The following is a 17,889-nucleotide window of genomic DNA, read 5'->3' as shown; positions in this document are numbered from 1 at the left end:
TAACTCCATTTTAACAATGGAGGCATAGAAGAAGGAGGGTAGAAGTCAAAGGAAAATTTTCTATTCAGGGAAAAGAAAAAGCTAACAGAAAGTAGTATTTCTTTCCTAACGAAAATAGCACAGTGAGTGGGGAAATCGCTCTAACACGATTCATTAAAAAATGTGAACTACGCAGCTGGAGGCCGTTATCCTAAGCGAATTAACCCAGGAACAGAAAACCAAATACCACATGTCTCTCTTCCAAGTGGAAGCTAAACATGGAGTACTTATGGATATAAAGACGGCAATAACAGACACTGGGGACAGAGCAGGGAGGGAGAAAGAAGGGGAGGGGGTGAAAAACTGTTGTATACTAAGCTCACTACCTGGGTGATGGGATCAGTTGCACCCCAGACCTCAGCATCATATGATACCCATGTAACAAACCTGTGCATATACCCTCTGAATTTAAAATAAAATTTCAACTGGGCGCGGTGGTTCACGCCTGTATTCCCAGCATTTTGGGAGGCCGAGGCGGGTGGATCACTTGAGGTTGGGAGTTTGAGACCAGCCTAACCAACATGGAGAAACCCTGTTTCTACTAAAAACACAAAATTAGCTGGGCGTGGTGGCGCATGTCTGTAATCCCAGCTACTCGGGAGGCTGAGGCAGGAGAATCGCTTGAACCTGGGAGGCAGAGGTTGCAGTGACCCGAGATCATGGCATTGCACTCCAGCCTGGGCAACAAGAGTGAAACTCCGTCTCAAAAGGTAAAAAATGGAAAAAAAAAAAAAAAAAAAAAGTTGAAGTTATAAAAAACAAAAACGTGAATTAAAATTGTGAAACTTAGATCCAGGTGTCGCATTCTGATGTTGTCTAATTTCTTGGGCCCTATGACAAAAATATTTTAATACATGTAATATAACATTTTATTGTAATTGTTGAAATCTGTTCATTTGTGGGTGTTTTTGGATTTTTTTTTTAATAGGGGAGTTGCTGGAAGCCATCAAACGTGACTTTGGTTCCTTTGACAAGTTTAAGGAGAAGCTGACGGCTGCATCTGTTGGTGTCCAAGGCTCAGGTTGGGGTTGGCTTGGTTTCAATAAGGAACGGGGACACTTACAAATTGCTGCTTGTCCGAATCAGGATCCACTGCAAGGAACGACAGGTTAGATTTAAAAATTGTGATATCATTTGGGAGAGATGCTCTACTGTAAAGCGTTCAACTAGAAATAAGGACAACTAACAGTGTTTTAACTTACGAACATGTAATAATTTGCAAATCTTAACAGATAACACCCAGAGTCTTGTGTAAGTAAAAATGTTTTAGAAGTCCTGATATTTCATAAAATTAGGTACACATAATTTTATAGGTACATTAACAAAAATGTTTTATTTTTATTTATTTTTTTTTGAGACAGATCTCACTGTTGCCCAGGCTGGAGTGCAGTGGTGTGATCTCAGTTCACTGCAACTTCCGCCTCCTGGGTTCAAGTGATTCTCCTGCCTCAGCCTCCCAAATAGCTGGGATTACAGGCACATACCACCATGCCCAGCTAATTTTTGTGTTTTTAGTACAGACAGGGTTTCACCATGTTGGCCAGGCTGGTCTTGAACTCCTGACCTCAGGTATCTGCCTGCCTCGGCCTCCTGAAGTGCTGGGATTACAGGCATGAGCCACCACGCCCAGCCAAATGTTTTACTTATTAACTCTGCTTCATTCTACAGAGAATTAGTATCAGCTTAGATAATTATATGTACTAAAATAAAAAAAAAATTAGCTATAGAACAAGAGTGAGGAAAAGAAATATAAGCAGAGACTGATTTCAGAGCTTGTACTGTTACCTCCTCTGCTGAGCATTTGAGGTTAAACTGGGACTAGATCTCAGGTTTCCAGACCTTCTGCCTTTCTGGGGCTCTTTGGTAGAGTATATGAAAATATTTGGCTTGGAAGTGCCAGGCTGGGCTCACCAAATACTTTTCTGCTGTTGAGCCTAATTGGATTTAAAAAATGTCACTGAAGAGTATGGGAAATAGAGCCATGAGTTGTCTGGCAGAGGGTTGGGACTTTGAACTTAAAGTGATAACTTCACATCAACAACAGTCATTCTCCGCGCCTTCTTCTACCCCTGACATCGGAATACTCTTGATCTGTGGCTCACTTCCCAGGATAGACTCGGATTTTGGCAGAATCTGAACAGCTCTTTTGGGACAGTGAAATGGCATAACAATTTGTAAAAGCCACAAAAAATTTGTGAGCACCAATCTGTATAGTCAGGTTATTTATAGAGCTACATGACCGGAAAGGCTGATATTTGTGAGTCCCAGCTACACTCCTTTCTCTCCCTGTGGAAAACACGTTAGAAGGAAAATAAGGGAATGTCATGGCCTTTTGTTTATAAAAATCATTAATAAATTTTGCTACTTGAAATTATTAATAATAAATTACTAGTGACCCCTCTCACAACTGATCAAGACATACTGGTTAAGAATTGTTTTCATAGAGAGAGCTATAATTTATTTTGAGTGTTTTTGTGTGTGCGTAATGGAGTCTCACTCTGTTGCCCAGGCTGGAGTGTAGTGGCGCAATCTTGGCTCACTGCAACCTCCGCCTCCCGGGTTCAAGCAATTCTCCTGTGTCAGCTTCCTGAGTAGCTGGGATTACAGGCGCCTGCCACCTTGCCAGGCTAATTTTTTGTATTTTTAGTAGAGATGGGGTTTCACCATGTTGGCCAGGCTGGTCTCGAACTCCTGACCTCAAGAGATCTGCCTGCCTCGGCCTCCCAAAGTGCTGGGATTACAGGCCTGAGCCACTGCACCCAGCCCGAAAGCTTTTTTAAATGGATGTTTTACAGATAGAACTAAATTCTTAATTTACCTCACTTAATTTCTGAAAACACTGTGTCCTCCATCTGCTCTGTATTCCCAAAGATTAAAATTAGCCTTGGGGAGCAGAGCTGGTTCCTGGTAAACCCCTGTGAGTGCCCAGACCCTTTGGAGGAGGTTCTCAGTGGGCCTCTGCCCGCTCCCACAGATGTAACACACCCTTCCTGCTGCTCCTAAGACCACCATGAGGAAGGCTGGGAATTGGCTCTTGAATGAATTTGTTGGTATTTTTAAGAATAGCTATTAAAGTACTGTTATTAATTTTCCCAAGTCTATTTTATTGTTAGTATTTGTCACATTTTCTTTGTAAACAATAAATTAAAAATATTTTATAGGAATATTCATTCTTACCTAGATTTCCTACTTATATAAAGAAACAAGTGAATGAGATTGTTACAAAGGGTAATTTTGTGTGGGTAGAATAATAAAAGTTGAAATTGAGAAGATGTAATGTTTTAGACTGAAACTGATGGTTTGTTCTTTTTCCCCTTCTTTCTAACAGGCCTTATTCCACTGCTGGGGATTGATGTGTGGGAGCACGCTTACTACCTTCAGTATAAAAATGTCAGGCCTGATTATCTAAAAGCTATTTGGAATGTAATCAACTGGGAGAATGTAACAGAAAGATACATGGCTTGCAAAAAGTAAACCACGATCATTATACTGAGTATGTTAAGCTCTCTATGACTATTTTTGTAGTGGTATAGAGTACTGCAGAATACAGTAAGCTGCTCTATTGTAGCATTTCTTGATGTTGCTTAGTCACATATTTCATAAACAACTTAATGTTCTGAATAATTTCTTACTAAACATTTTGTTATTGGGCAAGTGATTGAAAATAGTAAATGCTTTGTGTGATTGAATCTGATTGGACATTTTCTTCAGAGAGCTAAATTATAATTGTCATTTATAAAACCATCAAAAATATTCCATCCGTATACTTTGGGGACTTGTAGGGATGCCTTTCTAGTCCTATTCTATTGCAGTTATAGAAAATCTAGTCTTTTGCCCCAGTTATTTAACAATAAAATATTAACACTTTCCCAAGGGAAACACTCGGCTTTCTATAGAAAATTGCACTTTTTGTCGAGTAATCCTCTGTAGTGCTACTTCTGGTAGATGTCACCCAGTGGTTTTTGTTATGGTCAAATGTTCCTGTATAGTTTTTGCAAATAGAGCTGTATACTGTTTAAATGTAGCAGGTGAACTGAACTGGGGTTTGCTCACCTGCACAAAGGCAAACTTCAAGAGCAAAACTGCAAAAAGGTGGTTTTTGCAGCAGGAGAAAGGAGGATGTTTATTTGCAGGGTGCCAAGCAAGGAGAATTGGGCAGCTCATGCTTAAGACCCAATCTCCATGATGACCTACAAGCTAGAGTTTTTAAAGGCAGTGGTACACTTCAGGAAAGCAGAAGTTAAAGGTAAAACTGTAAATCAGTCGAGATCGGGTGCCTTCAGGGTGGTATGGCTGTATACCAAAATTGTAAATCCCTACATGAAGCTTATATATTGGTTTGGCCTGAAAGGTGAAGTGGGGTAGGCAGGGGGTGGGCTTACAGGTTATGGTGTATTCAAAGACTCCCTGATTTGTGATTGGTTAAGGAAGCAAAGCTTTGTCTAAAAACTTGGGGTCCGCAGAAAGGAACATTAAGGTCTGGCCAGGCCCCTCAGGAAGAAACTGAGAACAAAGAATGGAGGTCAGAGTTTAGTCCCTGGTGTTTCCCCTTATCTGACGTCTGTGTGAATCCATTTGGTGGGGTCTGAGTTTCTGAAAAGTAGCTCAGGGGCACGTGTTAAGGATGTCTCTAGGTGACTCTAACTTCCCTGGCTGTTGTTTGAAACTGTTATGACCTTCTTGCTTATCAGGTTGCTGGTTTCCTTCTCAGGGCAAGCTGGGTGCCTGGAGTTTTCGGTGAAGGAAACTCAAGATTCTCCTTTATTTCTGTGCTTGTGGGAATCCCCCTGGCACACCCCAAAGAGGGGTCCCTGCTCCGTCTCACAGGGATCTTTTTGTATATTTGGCTTAGCATCATGCATTTCCTATGTTGTTTCATCATCTGCCTAATTTACTGTTTTTGAATATTTCATTTGTTTCTAATTGTTATTACAGATAATGCTGGGGTGAGCAACTCTGTGTACATAGGTTTATCTCCTATTGGAATATTTTCTTTATATAGGCGGTTTTTTTTCTTCTTCTTCTTTTTTTTTTTTTTTGGAGACAGAGTCTTGCTCTGTTGCCCAGGCTGGAGTGCAGTGGTGTGATCTCAGCTCACTGCAACCTCCACTTCCCGGGTTCAAGTGATTGTCCCACCTCAGCCTCCTGAGTAGCTGGGATTACAGGTGCATGCTACCACGCCTGGCTACTTTTTGTATTTTTAGCAGAGACAGGGTTTCACCATGTTGGCCAGGGTGGTCTCGAACTCCTGACCTCAAGTGATCAGTCTGGCTCAGCCTCCCAAAGTGCTGGGATTACAGGTGTGAGCCACTGCACCTGGCCTATATAGGCTTTTTTCTTAAACCTATTTAGTAATGTTTTCCCAAGTTTATTTTTTATTTTTAATTTTTTCCCCAAGTTTATTTTTCTATTTTTTTTTTCATGGAAAAATGGGGTAACTTAGCAGTTTCAATATTGAAGACTGAAGTTTAAAAAAAATTTAAATTCAAGGTACGTTTAAAATTCAATTAGAAAAGTAGGTTTTAAAAATTATTAGAGACAAGAGTACCAAAGCGGTGTGTGTATGTGTGTGTGTGTATGCATGCTTGTGGATTAGAAAAACTCTGGAGACTGATTACTTTTCATTATATATGTATCACAGTGAAACAGCTTTTATGTGTCATGTAAGATTACTGCTTGCCTCTCTAAAGAAGGTCGTGACTGTTTAAATAGACGGGCAAGGTGGAACCTTTTGAAAGATGAGCTTTTGAATATAAGTTGTCTGCTAGATCATGGTTTGTATTGAACTAACAAGGTTTGCAGATCTGCTGACTTATATAAAGCTTTTTGATTCCTACTAAGCTTTAAGATTTAAAAAATATTCAATGTTGAAATTTCTATGGGGCTCTATTTTTGCTTTGGCTTTCTGGTGAGAGAGTGAGGAAGCATTCTTTCCTTCACTAAGTTTGTCTTTCTTCTCTTCTGGATAGATTGATTTTAAGAGACTAAGGGAATTTACAAACTAAAGATTTTAGTCATCTGGTGGAAAAGGAGACTTTAAGATTGTTTAGGGCTGGGCGGGTGACTCACATCTGTAATCCCAGCACTTTGGGAGGCCAAGGCAGGCAGACCACTTGAAAGGAGTTCAAGACCAGCCTGGCCAACGTGGTGAAACCCTGTCTCTACTAAAAATACAAAAAAATTTTTAAAAGATTGTTTAGCTCTGTTTTTCATAATAGAAATAGAAAAGGTAAAATTGCCTTTTCTTCTGAAAAGAACAAGTATTGTTCATCCAAGAAGGGTTTTTGTGACTGAATCAGCAGTGCCTGCCCTAGTCATAGCTGTGCTTCAAAAACCTTAGCATGATTAGTGTTGGAGCAAAACAAGGAAACAAAGCAAATACTGTTTTTGAAATTCTATCTGTTGCTTGAACTATTTTGTAATAATTAAACTTTGATGTTGAGAAATTACAACTTTATTGTACACTTCATTGCAACTTGAAATTCATGGTCTTAAAGTGAGATCTGAATTTCTATTGAGCACCTTTAAAAAAGTAATACCAAACCATAACGTTAAAATTGATGTATATTGAGTCATATCTAAAACCAGGTATAAACATAAATTGTATTTCCTGTTTTAATTTCAGGGGAACTACTGTTTGGGAAAGCTATTATTAGGTAAATGTTTTAAAAATTACTGTTTCTCATTTTCAGTCATACCCTAATGATCCCAGCAAGATAATGTCCTGTCTTCTAAGATGTGCATCAAGCCTGGTACATACTGAAAATCCTATAAGGTCCTGGATAATTTTTTTTTGATTATTCATTGAAGAAACATTTATTTTCCAATTGTGTGAAGTTTTTGACTGTTAATAAAAGAATCTGTCAACCATCAAAGAGGTCTGCATTATGCTTGCATGTCAAAAACATTAAAAATCCTATAATGTTCTATCATTTTCACTGAGTTTCCATGGGAAAGGAATAGTAAATAATGGGTAGTTGAAATATTACTCTTAAGACCAAGACCTGTATCTCCAGTCATATCTGTAATAACATCATCTGATAACCTAAAAGCATAGTATTAGGGATATACGACAAAACCAAAGTGTTTTTGCTGTTGTCACATACCACTGAATACTTTTACACCAGATTGTCCGGTGGACACCAGCTGGATGTCCTATGATTCAATTCTGACATTGTCCACCTGGAATTGGAGTCAGATCCCACAGGTGGAGGGCTCAGCCCACAAGACTGCCCCCACTCCAGATACCAATCGCAAGTCCCTGTACTTCTGACTGACTGGCTATAAAGTGGGATTCCCATGACCCCTTCCTTGGTTTTGATTTATTTGCTAGAGCAGCTCCCAGAACACAGAGAAACACTCTACTTATGTTTACCCATTTTTAATTTTATTACTTTATTAAAATTACATATTGGTTACAATACTAATTTATTGTAAAGGATATTTCATTTATTTATTTATTTATTTATTTAGAGATGGAGTCTCACTGTGTCACCCAGGCTGGAGTGCAGTGGCGCAGTCTCAGCTCACTGCAACCTCCACCTCCTGAGTTCAAGCGATTCTCGTGCCTCAGCCTCCCAAGTAGCTGGGATTACAAGTGTGCACCACCACGCCCAGCTAATTTTTGTATTTTTAGTAGATATGGGGTTTCACTCTGTTGGCCAGGCTGGTCTCAAACTCCTGACCTCAAGTCATCCACCCACCTCAGCCTCCCAAAGTGCTGAGATTACAGGTGTGAGCCACCGCCTCTGGCCTGTAAAGGATATTTCAAAGGATACAGATGAACAGCCAGATGGAAGAGATGCACAGGGCAAGGCATGTAGGAAGGGGTATGGAGCTTTCATGCCCTCTCCACGCCATCAGCTGCCCAGAAGCTCATCTGGACCCCGACCCTTTGGTCGGGTTTTACGGAGGCTGCATTATGTCAGCATTACCATTGGCAATTGGCGATTAACTCAACCTTCAGCCCCTCTCCCCTTTCTGGAGGTTGGGGGCTGAGGCTGGGAGTCCAAACCTTCTAATCTTGCCTTGGTCTTTCTGGTAAGCAGCCCCCATCCTGAAGCTACCTAGAGGCTCCCAGCCACCAGTCATTTCATTGGCAAACAAAAGACACTTCAAGGGGTTTAGGAGCCAAGAGACCAAGCAAGGATTGAGACAATATATATATTTCTTATAAATAACATGATCACAAATAGTATTTTATATATTTCTCATAATAGCTGGGTGTGGTTACTCACACCTATCATCCCAGCTACTAAGAAGCTAAGGCAGGAGGATCACAGGCCCAGGAGTTTGCGGCTGTAGTGAGCTATGATTGTGCTACTGTACTCCAGCCTGGGTGACAGTGTGAGACCTTGTTTCTTAAAGTTCTTGTAACATCTTAGAACATTAACCAACCACAGAATATTGCCTTAACTCTGAAAACTAAAGCAACCATACTTTTGCAAGATGTATTTTACATAAAGTTCTGGTGATATTTTACTCTGGTCATTGGAATATAGGAGCTTACCTCCTGGTACCACTCTTCCTAGAGTGGTATACTATTTGGTATAGTACTGGCATACTATTTGGAAAGGGACATGAAGTTGGCATGACCTGTCTAGGATGAAGTCATGCCGTCTGCTATTCATTGTGGGCTTTACAGTAATGAGAGTGCTTCTGTTGTCAAGATGCTTCTGGGACACGTTAAAAAAAATGAAGATTTCTCAGTTTGTGAAAAGGAAGGAGCACCAATGCTTTCAAGTTCCTATGACATGCTAGTCACCTTTCAGTGTGTCCCATTGTTGCACCCAGTAGTCTCGATGCCCAGCGTCATGGTGATTCCAAGTTTGCCTCTCTGCCCACTATAATATGTGCTCCATGAAGTCCCAGGACGTGAGGTTCTTGTTCATTTGTGTGTCTGGGCCCATATCCAAATATTAAACAATGTGACTTACTGTATTTATCATATTGTAAATATGGGTATCCCCAAGGCTCAGAAGTTAACACAGCATATCCACAGAGAGGTTTGACAGCATGGCTGTGGTGAGTGGGAAGGCCTTATGCTTGCCCCTCCTTCTGCTGCTTGCTTTTGTGTGGGCATGGAAAGAACACTGAATTAGGTACTGGAAGACCTGGGTCCTGGTCTTGGAGATTTTACCGAAGCACCTGTGGGATACTGGTCAAGATGCCTGGTTTTAGTCCTGCTTCTTTGCTGTGAAAGAGGATCTTAAGGTGCCAACTCTGGCATTTTATTTTTTATTTATTTATTTTTTAATTATACTTTAAGTTCTAGGGTACATGTGCACAACATGCAGGTTTGTTACATATGTATACATGTGCCATGTTGGTGTGCTGCACCTATTAACTCATCATTTACATTAGGTATATCTCGTAATGCTATCCCTCCCCACCTCCCCACCCCACGACAGGCCCTGGTGTGTGATGTTCCCCTTCCTGTGTCCAAGTGTTCTCATTGTTCAATTCCCACCTATGAGTGACAACATGCAGTGTTTGGTTTTTTGTCCTTGAGATAGTTTGCTGAGAATGATGGTTTCCAGCTTCATCCATTTCCCTACAAAGGACATGAACTCTTCCTTTTTTATGGCTGCATAGTATTCCATGGTGTATATGTGCCACATTTTCTTAATCCAGTCAATCATTTTTGGACATTTGGGTTGGTTCCAAGTCTTTGCTATTGTGAACAGTGCCGCAATAAACATACGTGTGCATGTGTCTTTATAGCAACATGATTTATAATCCTTTGGGTATATACCCAGTAATGGGATGGCTGGGTCAAACGGTATTTCTAGTTCTAGATCCTTGAGGAATCGCCACACTGTCTTCCACAATGGTTGAACTAGTCCCACCAACAGTGTAAAAGTGTTCCTATTTCTCCACATCCTCTCCAGCACCTGTTGTTTCCTGACTTTTTAATGATCGCCATTCTAACTGGTGTGAGATGATATCTCATTGTGGTTTTGATTGGCATTTCTCTGATGGCCAGTGATGATGAGCATTTTTTCATGTGTCTGTTAGCTGCATGGATGTCTTCTTTTGAGAAGTGTCTGTTCATATCCTTCGCCTACTTTTTGATGGGGTTGTTTGAGTTCTTTATAGATTCTGGATATTAGCCCTTTGTCAGATGAGTAGATTGCAAAAATTTTCTCCCATTCTGTAGGTTGCCTGTTCACTCTGATGGTAGTTTCTTTTGCTGTGCAGAAGCTCTTCAGTTTAATTAGATCCCATCTGTCAATTTTGGCTTTTGTTGCCATTGCTTTTGGTGTTTTAGACATGGAGTCCTTGCCCATGCCTATGTCCTGAATGGTATTGCCTAGGTTTTCTTCTAGGGTTTTTATGATTTTAGGTCTAACATTTAAGTCTTTAATCCATCTCGAATTAATTTTTGTATAGGGTGTAAGGAAGGGATCCAGTTTCAGCTTTCTACATATGGCTAGCCAGTTTTCCCAACACCATTTATTAAATAGGGAATCCTTTCCCCATTTCTTGTTTTTGTCAGGTTTGTCAAAGATCAGATGGTTGTAGATGTGTGGTATTTCTGAGGGCTCTGTTCTGTTCCATTGATCTATATCTCTGTTTTGGTACCAGTACCATGCTGTTTTGGTTACTGTAGCCTTGTAGTATAGTTTGAAATCAGGTAGCATGATGCCTCCAGCTTTGTTCTTTTGGCTTAGGATTGTGTTGGCAATGCAGGCTCTTTTTTGGTTCCATATGAACTTTAAAGTAGTTTTTTCCAATTCTGTGAAGAAAGTCATTGGTAGCTTGATGGGGATGGCATTGAATCTATAAATTACCTGAGGCAGTATGGCCATTTTCACAATATTGATTCTTCCTACCCATGAACATGGAATGTTCTTCCATTTGTTTGTATCCTTTTTTATTTCATTGAGCAGTGGTTTGTAGTTCTCCTTGAAGAGGTCCTTCACATCCCTTGTAAGTTGGATTCCCAGGTATTTTATTCTCTTTGAAGCAATTGTGAATGGGAGTTCACTCATGATTTGGCTCTCTGTTTGTCTGTTATTGATGTATAAGAATGCTTGTGATTTTTGCACGTTGATTTTATATCCTGAGACTTTGCTGAAGTTGCTTATCAGCTTAAGATTTTGGGCTGAGATGACGGGGTTTTCTAGATATACAATCATATCATCTGCAAACAGGGACAATTTGACTTCCTCTTTTCCTAATTGAATACCCTTTATTCCCTTCTCCTGCCTGATTGCCCTGGCCAGAACTTCCAACACTATGTTGAATAGGAGTGGTGAGAGAGGGCATCCCTGTCTTATGCCAGTTTTCAAAGGGAATGCTTCTAGTTTTTGCCCATGCAATATGATATTGGCTGTGGGTTTGTCATAAATAGTTCTTATTATTTTGAGATACATCCCATCAATACCTAATTTATTGAGAGTTTTTAGCATGAAGGGCTGTTGAATTTTGTCAAAGGCCTTTTCTGCATCTATTGAGATAATCATGTGGTTTTTGTCTTTGGTTCTGTTTATATGCTGGATTACGTTTATTGACTTGCATATGTTGAACCAGCCTTGCATCCCAGGGATGAAGCCTACTTGATCATGGTGGATAAGCTTTTTGATGTGCTGCTGGATTCTGTTTGCCAGTATTTTATTGAGGATTTTTGCATTGATTTTCATCAGGGATATTGGTCTAAAATTCTCTTTTTTGGTTGTGTCTCTGCCCGGCTTTGGTATCAGGATGATGCTGGCCTCATAAAATGAGTTAGAGAGGATTCCCTCTTTTTCTATTGATTGGAATAGTTTCAGAAAGAATGGTACCAGCTCCTCCTTGTACCTCTGGTAGAATTTGGCTGTGAATCCATCTAGTCCTGGACTTTTTTTGGTTGGTAGGCTATTAATTATTGCCTCAATTTCAGAGCCTGTTATTGGTCTAATTCAGGGATTCAACTTCTTCCTGGTTTAGTTTTGGGAGGGTGTATGTGTCCAGGAATTCATCCATTTCTTCTAGATTTTCTAGTTTATTTGCATAGAGGTGTTTATAGTATTCTCTGTGTACTCTGTATTTCTGTGGGATCAGTGGTGATATCCCCTTTATCATTTTTTATTGCATCTATTTGATTCTTCTCTCTTTTCTTCTTCATTAGTCTTGCTAGCGGTCTATCAATTGTGTTGATCTTTTCAAAAAACCAGCTCCTGGATTCATTGATTTTTTGAAGGCTTTTTTGTGTCTCTATCTCCTTCAGTTCTGCTCTGATCTTAGTTATTTCTTCCCTTCTGCTAGCTTTTGAATGTGTTTGCTCTTGCTTCTCTAGTTCTTTTAATTGTGATGTTAGGGTGTCAATTTTAGATCTTTCCTGCTTTCTCTTGTGGGCATTTAGTGCTATAAATTTCCCTCTACACACTGCTTTGAATGCATCCCAGAGATTCTGGTATGTTGTGTCTTTGTTCTCATTGGTTTCAGAGAACATCTTTATTTCTGCCTTCATTTTGTTATGTACCCAGTAGTCATTCAGGAGCAGGTTGTTCAGTTTCCATGTAGTTGAGTGGTTTTGAGTGAGTTTCTTAATCCTGAGTTCTAGTTTGATTGCACTGTGGTCTGAGAGACAGTTTGTTATAATTTCTGTTCTTTTACATTTGCTGAGGAGTGCTTTACTTCCAACTATGTGGTCAATTTTGGAATAAGTGCAATGTGGTGCTGAGAAGAATGTACATTCTATTGATTTGGGGTGGAGGGTTCTGTAGATGTCTATTAGGTCTGCTTGGTGCAGAGCTGAATTCCATTCCTGGATATCCTTGTTAACTTTCTGTCTCGTTTATCTGTCCAATGTTGACAGTGGGGTGTTAAAGTCTCCCTTTATTGTTGTGTGGGAGTCTAAGTCTCTTTGTAGGTCTCTAAGGACTTGCTTTATGAATCTGGGTGCTCCTGTATTGGGTGCATATATATTTAAGATAGTTAGCTCTTCTTGTTGAATTGATCCCTTTACCATTATGTAATGGCCTTCTTTGTCTCTTTTGATCTTTGTTGATTTAAAGTCCATTTTATCAGAGACTAGGATTGTAACCCCTGCCTTTTTTGTTTGTTTGTTTTCCATTTGCTTGGTAGACCTTCCTCCATCCCTTTATTTTGAGCCTATGTGTGTCTCTGTACGTGAGATGAGTCTCCTGAATACAGCAGACTGATGGGTCTTGACTCTTTATCTAGTTTGCCAGTCTGTGTCTTTTAATTGGAGCATTTAGTCCATTTATATTTAAGGTTAATATTGTTATGTGTGAATTTGATCCTGTCATTGTGATGTTCGCTGATTATTTTGCTTGTTAGTTGATGCTGTTTCTTCCTAGCCTCGATGGTCTTTACAGTTTGGCATGTTTTTGCAGTGGCTGGTACCAGTTGTTCCATTCCATGTTTAGTGCTTCCTTCAGGAGCTCTTGTAAGGCAGGCCTGGTGGTGACAAAATCTCTCAGCATTTGCTTGTCTGTAAAGGATTTTATTTCTCCTTCACTTATGAAGCTTAGTTTGGCTGGATATGAAATTCTGGGTTGAAAATTCTTTTCTTTAAGAACATTGAATATTGGCTCCCACTCTCTTCTGGCTTGTAGAGTTTCTGCCGAGAGACCTGCTGTTAGTCTGATGGGCTTCCCTTTGTGGGTAACCCGACCTTTCTCTCTGGCTGCCCTTAACATTTTTTCCTTCATTTCAACTTTGGTGAATCTGACAATTATGTGTCTTGGAGTTGCTCTTCTCGAAGAGTATCTTTGTGGCATTCTCTGTATTTCCTGAATTTGAATGTTGGCCTGCCTTGCTAGGTTGGGGAAGTTCTCCTGGATAATATCCTGCAGAGCGTTTTCCAGCTTGATTCCATTCTCCCCATCACTTTCAGGTACACCAATCAGATGTAGGTTTGGTCTTTTCACATAGTCCCATATTTCTTGGAGGCTTTGTTTGTTTCTTTTTACTCTTTTTTCTCTAAACTTCTCTTCTCGCTTCATTTCATTCATTTGATCTTCAATCACTGATACCCTTTCTTCCAGTTGATCGAATTGGCTACTGAAGCTTGTGCATTCGTCACGTAGTTCTCGTGCCATGGTTTTCAGCTCTATCAGGTCCTTTAAGGACTTCTCTGCATTGGTTATTCTAGTTAGCCATTCGTCTAATCTTTTTTCAAGGTTTTTAGCTTCTTTGTGATGGGTTCAAACTTCCTTCTTTAGCTTGGAGAAGTTTGATCATCTGAAGCCTTCTTCTCTCAACTCATCAAAGTCATTCTCCGTCCAGCTTTGTTCTGTTGCTGGCGAGGGGCTATGTTCCTTTGGAGGGAGAGAGGCGCTCTGATTTTTAGAATTTTCAGCTTTTCTGCTCTGTTTTTTCCCCATCTTTGTGGTTTTATCTCCCTTTGGTCTTTGATGATGGTGATGTACAGATGGGGTTTTGATGTGGATGTCCTTTCTGTTTGTTAGTTTTCCTTCTAACAGTCAGGACCCCCAGCTGCAGGTCTGTTGGAGTTTGCTGGAGGTCCACTCCAGACCCTGTTTGCCTGGGTATCACAGTGGAGGCTGTAGAACAGCGAATATTGCTGAACAGCAAATGTTGCTGCCTGATCATTCCTCTGGAAGCTCCATCTCAGAGGGGTACCTGGCCATGTGGGGTGTCAGTCTGCCCCTACTGGGGGGTGCCTCCCAGTTAGACTACTTGGGGATCAGGGACCAACTTGAGGAGGCAGTCTGTCCTCAGATCTCAAACTCCGTGCTGGGAGAACCACTACTCTCTTCAAAGCTGTCAGACAGGGACATTGAAGTCTGCAGAGATTTCTGCTGCCTTTTGTTCGGCTATGCCATGCCCCCAGAGGTGGAGTCTACAGAGGCAGGCAGGCCTCCTTGAGCTGCAGTGGGCTGCACCCAGTTCGAGCTTCCCGGCTGCTTTATTTACCTACTCAAGCCTCAGCAATGGCGGGCTCCCCTCCCCTAGCCTTGCTTCCGCCTTGCAGTTTGATCTCAGACTGCTGTGCTAGCAATGAGCAAGGCTCCATGGGCATGGGACCCTCCAAGCCAGGCACAGGATATAATCTCCGGATGTGCCATTTGCTAAGACCATTAGAAAAACGCAGTATTAGGGTGGGAGTGACCCGATTTTCCAGGTGCCGTCTGTCACAGCTTCCCTTGGCTAGAAAAGGGAATTCCCTGACTCCTTGCCTTCCCTGGTGAGGCGATGCCTTGCCCTGCTTCAGCTCACGCTCAGTGAGCTGCACCCACTTTCCTGCACCCACTGTCCAACAAGCCCCAGTGAGATGAACCTGGTACCTCAGTTAGAAATGCAGAAATCACCTGTCTTCTGCATCGGTCACGCTGGGAGCTGTAGACTGGAGCTGTTGCTATTCGGCCATCTTGGAACCCAACCCAACTCTGGCATTTTTTGTTTTTCTCTGTGTATTGACTATGATTATAGAGGATAAATGGATATTGATATTATTAAATCATCATTTACAGAAGGCATACAACTTATATACTTTAAACAAAGTTCTCCAACCAGTAGGGTATACTTGCTGGTAGTGCTTACAGCTGCCACCATTCTTCACTGGGGGTCAGAGTCGATGCCCAGAGGAAAAAAACAAATGAATCTTTTAGCTCCTAGTTGCTGTTAGCATTTTTACCAGAAAACAATTTAAAAAATGACACAAGTAAGTCTTCACCTATCAAGGCTGAGTGTGATGGCCTATACTTGTAATCCCTGTACTTTGGGAGGCCAAGGCAGGAGGATCTCTTGAGTCTAGGAGTTTGAGACCAGCCTGGGCAACAAAGCAAGACCGCATCTCTACAGAAAGTTAAAATTTAGCTGGCCATGCTGGCACACCCCTATAGTCCCAGCTACTTAAGAGGCTGAGGTGGGAGGATCCCTTGAGGTCATGAGTTGGAGTCTACAGTGAGCTGTGATTACAGTGTGAGTCTACACTGCACTCCAGTCTGGGTGAAAGAGACCCTGTCTCTCAAAAAACAAGTGATTCTCCTGGGAAGATATTTTTTTTTAAAAAGTCTGCACCTCTATTGATGATAATCTTGAATGTAAATGGATTAAATTCTCTCACTTGAAAGATATAGATTGACTGAATGGATTAAAAACCACCACCATGACTCGACTATATGCTGCCTATAAGAAACCTCTCCTGTAAAGACAGGCTAAAAGTGAAGGGATGGAGAAAGATATTGCATACAAATGGAAACCAAAAAAGAGCAGAAATAACTATACTTACATGAGATGAAATAGACTTTAAGTCAAAAACTGTAAAAAGAGAGAAAGAAGGTCATTATGTAATGATACAAGGATCAATTCATGCAAGATATAATCATATTTTTTTATTAAGAAAATTTTTTTGTAGAGATGGGGTTATGTTATGTTGCCTGGCTAGTCTCAAACTCTGGGTCTCAAAGCAGTTCTCCTGCTTTGGCCTCCCAAGGTGCTGGGATTATAGCATGAGCCACTGTGCCAGGCCTGAGGATATTATAATTATAAATATATATGTACCCCACACTGGATGACCCAGGTATAAAGCAAATGTTACTAGATTTAAAGGGAGAAATAGACTCTAATACAATAGTAGTTGAGGACTTAACTCTACTCTCAGCATTGGACACATTTTCTAGACATAAAACCAATAAATATTGGATTTAAATTGCACTTTACACCAAATGGACCTGACATTTACAGAACATTCTAATAGCTGCAGAACACACGTTCTTTTCATCAGCACATGGAACATTCACCAGACTAGTTCTGGAACCCACTTCCTGCCTTAGTGTACTTTCCACCACAGTGCATGATAATTCCGACAGAATGCCTGTTATTTGTACCTTATTAGTTGTAGGGGGAAAGCTTTTTCATGTACAAAAATGCTGTAATTTTCTGATTTAATAAAGTACTTCCACTGATGTTTTTATTTACTTCTTGATATACATGTTTTAAATGTATCCTTTCATTTCCTTCTTAGTCCCAAAGTATATCATTGTTTACAAAACAGTTTTTTACCCCCTAAAAAGCTTATTTTTATTTGGTTAAGCTTTTCTGTAAGAATGCCTGGGATGAGCCCAAAGTGAATGTACCCCTGCAAAGAGGGCAGATGAAAGACAGTGTGTGGCTTTAATTTCTATTTTTGGGGAACTCAACCATCAAATGGTTAAGGAATAAGGTTCCTTACATGGTTCTTGTAAACAAATTGAGATTTTGGTTGGGGGTGTTGAAAGTGACATTTTCATTTTTTTCAGGCAAAATGAGATATTTGGGGCCAGGTTCGGGCCTGTGCATGGTGTATACTGAATGATTGATTTTCTCACTTTGAGTGTGTCAAAACTTCTGTCCCAAGAGTCACTCCTCCAGGGCTTTCCTTTTTTTTTTTTTTGAGATGGAGTTTTACTCTTGTTGCTCAGGCTGGAGTGCAAAGGCACAATCTTGGCTTACCGCAACCTCCGCCTCTCAGGTTCCAGCAATTCTCATGCCTCAGCCTCTGGAGTAGCTGGGATTACAGGCATGTGCCACCATGCCCAACTAATTTTGTATTTTTAGTAGAGATGGGGTTTCTCCATGTTGGTCAGGCTGGTCTTGAACTCCCGACCTCAGGTGATCTGCCCGCCTTGGCCTCCCAAAGTGCTGGCATTACAGGCATGAGCCACCACGCCCGGCCTTCAGGGCTTTCTCTCCCTTTCAGCATCAATGTCAAGATGTCAGGGATGGTCTTTATTTTGCAGTTTCCTTCTGAGACAAACTCCTTGAACGTGTAGCCTTCAGTCCTGCTTCTTTCTCATCTCCCATCCTCTGATCTTGCTGCCACGCCCAGTGTGTGTTTGAACACCGTGCTGAACATTTGTAGTTTTGTCTGACACATTTTTCTTTTTCTTTTTT

The 17,889-nt window shown here is 40.8% G+C and overlaps 1 protein-coding gene across 2 annotated transcripts in view; it reads left to right on the top strand.

Annotated features, from left to right (window-relative positions):
- The window catches only part of SOD2 (superoxide dismutase 2), a 46,631-nt gene extending 39,717 nt beyond the window's left edge, over positions 1-6,914 (top strand). For both annotated transcript variants that reach the window (XM_054492277.2, XM_054492278.1), the window contains exons 4-6: positions 968-1,147; positions 3,368-3,532; positions 6,732-6,914. In XM_054492277.2, coding sequence (XP_054348252.1) covers positions 968-1,147; positions 3,368-3,513 — 326 coding nt within the window. In that variant the 3' untranslated portion in view covers positions 3,514-3,532; positions 6,732-6,914. The remainder of the gene's footprint in view (positions 1-967; positions 1,148-3,367; positions 3,533-6,731) is intronic.
- The last annotated feature ends 10,975 nt before the right edge of the window (positions 6,915-17,889 follow it).

The sequence above is a fragment of the Pongo pygmaeus genome, chromosome 5 (genome assembly GCF_028885625.2).
Source record: "Pongo pygmaeus isolate AG05252 chromosome 5, NHGRI_mPonPyg2-v2.0_pri, whole genome shotgun sequence".
Lineage (NCBI taxonomy): Eukaryota > Metazoa > Chordata > Mammalia > Primates > Hominidae > Pongo > Pongo pygmaeus.
Note: the sequence above shows the minus strand (reverse complement) of the source record. Positions and strands in the feature narration are given on the sequence as shown.